The sequence below is a fragment of the Halyomorpha halys genome, unplaced genomic scaffold, assembly GCF_000696795.3.
Source record: "Halyomorpha halys isolate HHAL.00 unplaced genomic scaffold, Hhal_1.1 Scaffold785.1, whole genome shotgun sequence".
In the NCBI taxonomy this organism is placed as follows: domain Eukaryota; kingdom Metazoa; phylum Arthropoda; class Insecta; order Hemiptera; family Pentatomidae; genus Halyomorpha; species Halyomorpha halys.
The window spans coordinates 233,627-242,452 of NW_027114505.1; the positions used below are offsets into that span (position 1 = coordinate 233,627).

The 8,826-nt window shown below is 27.4% G+C and overlaps 1 protein-coding gene across 1 annotated transcript in view; it reads left to right on the forward strand.

The window, feature by feature from the left end:
* The window catches only part of Start1 (Steroidogenic acute regulatory protein-like), a 16,726-nt gene extending 11,555 nt beyond the window's left edge, over positions 1 to 5,171 (forward strand). Inside the window, exons 9-12 of the mRNA XM_014429324.2 lie at positions 836 to 997; positions 2,989 to 3,093; positions 3,175 to 3,350; positions 4,845 to 5,171. Coding sequence (XP_014284810.1) covers positions 836 to 997; positions 2,989 to 3,093; positions 3,175 to 3,350; positions 4,845 to 5,034 — 633 coding nt within the window. The 3' untranslated portion in view covers positions 5,035 to 5,171. The remainder of the gene's footprint in view (positions 1 to 835; positions 998 to 2,988; positions 3,094 to 3,174; positions 3,351 to 4,844) is intronic.
* Positions 5,172 to 8,826: the final 3,655 nt, after the last annotated feature.

Consider the following 8,826-nt stretch of genomic DNA (forward strand, 5'->3'; position numbering starts at 1 on the left):
ATGTTTCTTAAAGTGGGTGATTTATTTTAGCCTCATGTGAACTTGTCTTTGAGGATTTAGCCTTTATTTTTGCCCTTATTTATGATAAAATCTACTGTTTATGCTTTTAAAAAATAAGCATAGAAACATAGAATAAGTGCACTATAATGTTATGAACTCTCAGTAGTTCATTCAATATTTTCCTCTTTAAAATCAATTGTATGTATGCGTTTATACATAATACATCTCTTCTAAATGTATACACTTTAAAATGAAATTTCGTTGAATGAATTATTTATTTATTCAAAGTCGTCCATACATACTTTTTTCATACCGAGGTCCAGTCTGTGTTGGTCCGTTGAACCTTTTGATTCTGCTTGAAATGTTTAGAAGAAAGTCTTCCGTCAAAGCATGTAGCAGTGAATCTCCTGTATGTGGACTTTATTTTATGTATTAAACATTTTATATTACAATCTGATTTGCTTATCGTCGGCTTACAAGTGAAACACATCAAGTCAAAATTTTATAGTTTCGAGTTATTTGGTTTTTCCAGTCTAAAATGTTAAAACAATTTAACTCCTAAGAATTTATTAATATCATAAAAATCTTCTTAAAAAAAGCAAAATTACTATTTCTGTAACATTAAAAAAATTATCATAAAATATCTCAAAACTTTAATTTTTGATTCAGTTTATTTCACTTATAAAGCACCGTTATGTATAAATTTCTGTAGTAGTTGACTATGTTTTCTGAAAAATAGATCAGATTTCAATGAACTTTATAATTCATTTGTAAATTTTGAACTTTGTCTTGAAAACAATTTATTTAATTTAAAAAAATGTCTTTCTCTTAAAAGGCTGATTTTGCTGAATATGTAAAAATTAGAAGCAATGAAATATTTGAAGAAGCTTGGAATATATTGAACAATGATAAATGGACTGTTGAAACTACATCACCATCAGGAGATGTTATATATGTTCAGAAATTGGCAAAAGGAGAAAAAGTTTTTCGTCTTATTGTGAGTAGATTTTTGATATTTTATTATTTTTCTTTTTTAAAATAAAATATAAACTCCCCAAAAATATATTCATTAAATAATTTTTTGTTTGATTTCAATAAGTTTTATTATGATTGTATTGTTAGGTAATTACTATTGCCTCTCTCTCTCTCTTGTTTATTGTACTGTGGCATAAATATATATATACATTTATATAGAACATTTATATTGACTGCCCACTGTTGGTTATTTAATAGTTTTAACGTTTAACTTGCAATATTTCACACTATCTATTATTTGAGGAGATGGTCGGGGAGGGGGGAGGGAGTGCGATCAGCAGAAAAAACACAAATAAACTAACAAATTATTTATTTGTGCCGTCGTTTCGACCTGATTTTCAGGTCTTCATCAGGGCTATAAAAACAAAAAGACAACAACCATCATTCAGAGAGAAAAAAAATAAAATAATAATATAATTCCTACATTGTTTTTTTTTTTTCTCTGAATGAATTATGTAATCAATCTACTACTGTCTTTGTCCATAGTTATTAATCAACTAATTTATATTTTCATTCCATTATTATGTATATTTCCAAATTTTTGTCTATTATTTATTTTATTTGTATTTATTTATTTTTATTATTATTATTTTTTTTCTCTCTGAATGATGGTTGTTATCTCTTTTTGTTTTTATAGCCCTGATGAAGACCTGAAGATCAGGTCAAAACATGGGCACAAATAAATAATTTGTTTGTTTATTTGTCTTTTTTCTGCTGACTGCACCCCCCCCCCCTCTCCCCCGACCATCTTTTCCTCTTATATTTCTACGGTCTACTATCTTCTCACCATCACTATCTATATATTTCATGATAACTGCACAAACATGGCCAATAAAAAATCTACATGATAACTCAAAGTGGGTTTCCTGCGCAGTAATGGAAACTACTAGTAGGCTTATCAGTATCCTATAATGGAATAAAGTAATATATCTTTAAAAACATAAAATTATATTGTTTCTCTTTATGTTGTTAATTTTTTCTACATTTATAAATTATATCTCATCATTTACTTTCAAATGATTAGAATATAAATTAAGTTATTGGAAGATTGTTGATTGTCCATGTGTAATATATAAAAGTAAGATGGTCCTGATGCAGTCAAAATAACGCAAATATTAATTAAACTGTTTATTGTGAGCCAACGTTTCGTCCCACATTGCACGGCTAAAAAAGTTAACAAACGTCTAAAATAATGTAACAAAGTTAAGAGAATAGATAACATGAAATCAAAGTAAACAAAGGTATGTCTAAAAATGATTTAAAATATGTGAAAACCTATATAAAAATGAACAAAGAAAATACAGTGAAAAGTTTATGATAAACGAGAAAGTTTTTTTTTTGACAGATCAGGCCAAGCTCAATGTACTACGGAAATACATCGCGTGTTTCTTGACCTGGTTTTCATAGGGTGGTTTCTTCACTCTTACGCCTAATAAACTAGAATTAAAGAAGGTATTAGACAATCAATATACTTGGACAAAATAATAGATAAATGAGAAACATAGAAAGACAGTTTACACTAAAAGACAGAAAAAAAGGAGAATAAGAATAAAATGGGTCAAGAAAAAAGGAAAATAATGAACAAAATTCTGTTATATCTACTTTTTATTTGTTATTTTTTCTGTCTTCATTTATTGCCTGATGCTTTTTGTAATTCTTGTTTATTTATACTTTTCATTGTACATCTTATTTTTATTGTCTCTAACTTACTTTGTTCATTTAATATAAACATATAAACTTTCACATATTTTACATTATTTTTAACAATACCTTAGTTTACTTTTATTTTATGTTTTCTTATTCTCTTATTTTGTTACATTATTTTAGTTACTTATATCTTTTATAGCCTTGATGAAGCCCTATAAGGTGAGGCGAAATGTTGGCTAACTTCCTTTTATAAATAAAGTTATATTTTAAATTATTGTAAATTACATAAATCTCATCTTTATTCAGGGCGTAATTGAAGCTCCTATCAGTCTCCTTATAGACATCTTGTATCACCAAGTTAATGAGGTTCCTTTATGGAATCCTACTGTAAAGGAGTCAAAGTTCCTTCAGGTCAGTTTGTTTTTTTATACAAGTATTTTTATTATAATTATATTCAATTTTTTTAATGTTATTTTTTTCCCTCTTTTACAGAAGTATGATGAAAATGTTGACGTAATTTATCAGGTGTCAGCCGAAGCTGCAAAAGGTCTAGTCTCTAGCAGGGAATTTATTTTGCTTCGTAATTTGGTTCAGAAAAATGGCTATCATGTTATTGCAACTAGCTCTGTCAAACACCCTAGCCTGCAACCACGACCAAATATTATTAGGTAATTTAATGTTTTTAATTATTTTGTTTGTTCTGTGATAGTTTAGGTATGGGGGCTAACACTCTCACAGGAAGCCACAATTTTAAATCGGAATTTTCAAAAAATTAAAAATTCTCCTAATAGTCTGAAAAAAAAAAATCTGCCATAACTTTCATTTACGTGCCTATTTCAGAGTTGGGCAAAAATTAGCTATAGTTGAAACTAATAGCTAAAATCGCCATGGATACGATATTTATTTATTAATGGTTCATTCATTAATAAGGATTGTATCCATAGCAACTTAATTCCCATCTCTGGCCTATTTTGAGTATACATTAACCCCTTAGCTTGTACGCTCGAGTTAATTCGTGCATGCTAAACTGTGCACATTCAAGATAATTCAAGTGGCGTTTTTTATGCTGCTATAATTTTTCACAATAATCGAGAATAGAAAATAATAATGATTTATTCTCTCTAAGCCAGGTATTATTACTGATATCCAAAATCGAATAAAAATTTTAGTAATTTTTGTTTCCAAGACAATGTTCAAAATTGTGTTTTTTACATTAATAAAAATTTGTTTTTTTGTCCGGTTTAAAAAAAATACTGTGTTATGGGGTTAATCTTTACTTGTTTCAGAACAGATATTTCTAAATTATTCATTGTGGAAATACTTTCTTATACTAATTTTTCAAATGAGCCTTTTGCTTAACAGATTGGCTTACTCCAATTTCAACATTTTCAGAAAAGTTCTTTTAATAAAATTTCTCTCTCCGAAATTTTAACAATTTTCTTTTGTAAAAGTATGGCAGAAATATAAAAATAACACACCTCCTTCTTTCTTTGAGAGTGCCACTCCTTCTCCTTCTTAGTCCATTTCCTTCCATGTGTTGATTTTATCCTTTCCCGAAAACTTGCCTCTTGTATAGTTTTTCAAAATAGTGTTCTGTCAGTTATTAGCTCTGTGTTCATGGTGATGTTCTTTATGTCATTTTCCACTTCTCAAAACCAAATGGGTTTGGATTTGTAATTTCTTAATAGATCAAAGAGCTGCTTTGTTAGTCTATCCTTGTCCATTGTATGAATATGTCCATAAAACTGTAGATTAGATATATTTTATTATAATTCATCGTTATTATTCTCAATTGTTCAATATTTATAGCATTGTAAATAGTTAGGAGTGCCTTTTGCACGATACTATACCTCCATCCCCCAATAATCAATTGTTAAACAAAAAAAAATCTAACTGTTATATTAACCATGTAAGGCCCATCTGGTCGATCTTGTATTGAATAAAAAATATGAATGAAATAAAATTTAAAAAACTCTTATTTTAATTTTTGAAGAAGTTTGGTACCTAAATAGCATCGAATTTGAAGAACGTCCCATTTATCAACATACTTAATATGGATTTGACTTGGTTTAGTAATTTTTTCGATCATTACTGTATGAATAATTTTATTATTATTTTATATCAAATTATTATTACTTAATATAAGCTATTTGTTTTTTCAGGGCAGAAAACGGGTCTGGATGTTGGGCTTTGAAACAAATAGCTGCCTTTGAGACTGAAGTTCGATGGCTTCTTAATACAAATATTCGTGGATGGCTTCCACAATATGCTGTCGAGTCTGCATTACTCACAGCTATGTCTGAAAATATGGCTAATATAAGACGAAGAACATTACAACTTCGAGGTGTTTAGAATATTGTACTTATCGCCTTCCGTATAATTTTTTAAAAAATTACAACCGGTAAAAACAGTTGTTATTTCAATATTATTACTGCAGTTTTTATCTAATTAAAAAGTATGATTGAGGTGTATTCTGTTTTAGGAATATTCCTTTTTGTATTCTGTTACTCAAGTATTCTTTGTCTTATACATCAGCATAATATTTATAAATATTTTGATTGTGTCTTCAATTCTATATGAAAAGGGCAGTAGTATGATAAAACTGATTTCAGTGTACTTTAAAAGGCTTTTTCAGTTTATTTCAAACAATTATCTCAATTAATAAAGAACTTGTTTTAATTTTAACGGTTGAAGTTATTTGTGATATTCACCTTCCTAAAAGATATGAACTGCATGTAAATTTAGTTATAACAATAATTTTTTTATGTTTAATATTATTTTAGATTTTTATTAGTTTAAAATTATACCATATCGAAAAAAAGATTAATGTTTTTAAATTTCCATGCTTGAAAGATGATAAAGAATATCTTCAATCTTCAAGTTTTGTATTTTATAAAACTTTGCTCTTTCTATTTGTTACCCATCATGCATGTACTAATCTCTGTTGTGAGAAAATGAAATAATGTCATATTAATAACTAAAATTTGTGTTTTTTAATGACAATATCGAAACATTGAGTTTTTTTTTTTTTCTAAAAACTTTTATGTTATTGTGATAATTAATCTTTAAGGAATGATTAAAACATTTTATTCAACTTTTGGCCTCTGATCTCAAACAGTACTCTCTAACGATAATATATATTATTAGCTCATCGACCCTGCAAGTGCCCAAAACGTTGGCTTTAAAGGAATATTTTCTTACTAAATATTTTTATAACTTTGTAATATGAATCTAAAATATTTAGCCAATTTATTTTCATTTTATTTAGTTTCTAATATTTTTCAATTGATTTAAAAAAAAAAAATTAGAAACAGAAATGCTATAATACTTTTTCCTTTATTATGAGATATTTTTCAATGAAATGCTTAGTGAATCATGTAAAATACTCTAACCAGACTGACCATTATATTATTGGTAGAATATAATATGCATACAAATAATGAAATTATATGTCTTTTAAGTACCCCTATGATTTATTATATTAACTAAAACTGATATTTATAGGTCAATTGTATCTGTATATAATTTAATTTTTTTCCTTGTTTTTGTAAATAAATTATTATACGATTGTTTCATTACCATATTTGTAAATAACTTATAAAGTGTTGCGTATGAATAAGTTATGTAAATGGATTGTAACACATGTATGTAAATTTAATTCATATTTTAAACCTTTTCTTTTTTTTTTCTTATGTTAATTTTGATATAAAATGATCTATTTTAATAAAAAATTTATCATACATGGTTTCTCAGCTTTATGTTTTTCCATCTCAAAATTAAAGCATGCAAGGAAGAAAAATTATTTGATCTATAGTTTGACTTACACTTTTTGCTTAACATCTTTATCCTCAAATTTATTTATTAGATTACTCACTAGTAATACAAACAGAGTAGGGCAACTATGAAACTAATAGCTAAAACTGTCATGGATACGACATTTATTTATCAATGATTCATTAATGAATAAATATTGTATACATAGCAATTTTAGGTATTAGTTTCAACTATAGGTAATTTTTGCCTATCTCTGAATACAAGTGATAGTCCAATAGCCTAAAATGGGAAAAAAATCAGTTATTGTAACCCAATTTTGGATTACTTTAATGAAAACTACATAGTTATTAATGAGGATGCCAAGTATAGTTAAGGGAATAACAAAATGGCAGCTGTTTCGAAGATATAAAAAATTAATTTTTGAGTTCTTTTATGTAAAAAAAAAATTTGAGTTATTTCCTTTCAGAAAATAGTTGATTTTACTTGTACTGTAGAAAGGTTGTTATTAAAACAGTAAATATTGAAATACGTAAGTTGAACGCTCCCTGCAGTTTATTTTATTCCAGAAAAACCTAAAATTTTCGTCTATAACACTAAAAAAAAGATTCATAGCACATTATTTAAGTTTAAGTGAATTCAATAAAATATTAGCCCTAATAAACAAGTGCAGGTCTAATTGTTTCTTGGATATAGTATTTCATGGACCAAATATTTTTTCAAAACATTGAGAAATCAACATTTTGTGAATTTATTTTGGCAAATTTCATTTGCCATCAAACTTCTCATATGAAAATACTTTATAGTATATTCAACTAACTTTAATATTGGTCCTAATATCTATACGTCTAATGGTTCCAGAGATATAGTTTTTCTTAAACCAAATGTTTTTTCAAAACAGAGAAATAACGTTTTGTAAATTTATTTTAGCAAATTTTATGGGAACACTGCTATGAAAATACTAATAATAAAATTCTTTATTATACTACATTAAACTGTCTTTGATTTAAGTGCTAACAGACATAGGTACGTCAAATGTTTCCTTAGAGATATAGTTTTTCATAAATCAAAACTTTTGTCCAAATAACTATAAATCAATGTTTTGTGAATTTATTTTAGCAAATATCATAAAAACTACTATTCCTATGAAGACAAGTGTTATGAACTACCTTTGTAGTAAGTTAAGCTTAACTTTGAGTGCTAATAAACATTCATACATCTAATGGCTCCTAAAATAAAGTTTTCCCAAAATAAATTCACTAACTACTGATTTTTGGCTATGAAATGTTGCTTTTTAAAAAGCTGTATCTCGGAAACTATTGAATATAAACAGCTTTATTAGGTCTCATATTTTTTTATTTGTTCCTCTGTATAAAATCCCACATCCAAAGTGCTTGAAAGAAAAATATAACAGGAATTCTTAAGCCTTAAAATATAGATAATTATTTACCTATTTAATTAATTACTTAAAATAAATTGACCTACATTGATTCAAAACTTTTTTATATGATGTTATAAATATATACCTTAAAAGATTCTAGTTACTGTTCTATTAGAGATGAAAAAAACTAAGCTATACTGACCAATGCACTAGGTAATCAAATACTTTGGTACTTTTCCTATCTGTTTAAAAGGTCAATCTCAATTCGACCCTTCCAATCAATTCACACCGTTTAAGTTTTTGCATCACAAAATACTCTTTTTTGAGACCAAATATTATAAGGTCAGTGGTTGTTGATTTTAAAACAGAAAAAACAACATTGAGGTCACTGTATAAAGAGCATCTTCAATTTAAGGCCAGGTACTACTTCGCTTTAGAATGCTGGTTGGGTAAATATTAGTGGAATGTATTTGAAAATTAATTACAATAAAATTGAAGAAGAAAATCTATTGAATAATTTACAACTTGCTTGTAGGTGGTGGTCAAAAGAAGACATTTCTGGTTAAACTGTTAATGAATTTTGATTTGGGATCTATGGGAATTGTAGCTAATGATGACAATGAATGTTAAAGAATTAAAAGATATTGTAAGAGGTGAACTTACTCCCTTGATTCCTAATCCTCCCCATCGCAACCCTCTATTGCCAGGAAGCCACTTCCTAAGTGTTCTGCTCTGCTCACACATGATGTTTAGTTTCAATGAAAGAAAGAAAAATTATTTTCCTGGAGAAAATGGCTCTCATGTCAGGCTCTTCCGTTTAGACGAAACAGTCACATCCTTCGGTCTATAGACTAGTGATTTAAATACTTAGTTAAGATAACTCTTATGGATTTAATATTCCATCAATGAGCTTATCACAGAGTTAAGAAACTTTCCTATTTTTATAAAATCATATAGGTCCTTTAAATCAAATCACATGACTACAAATGTTC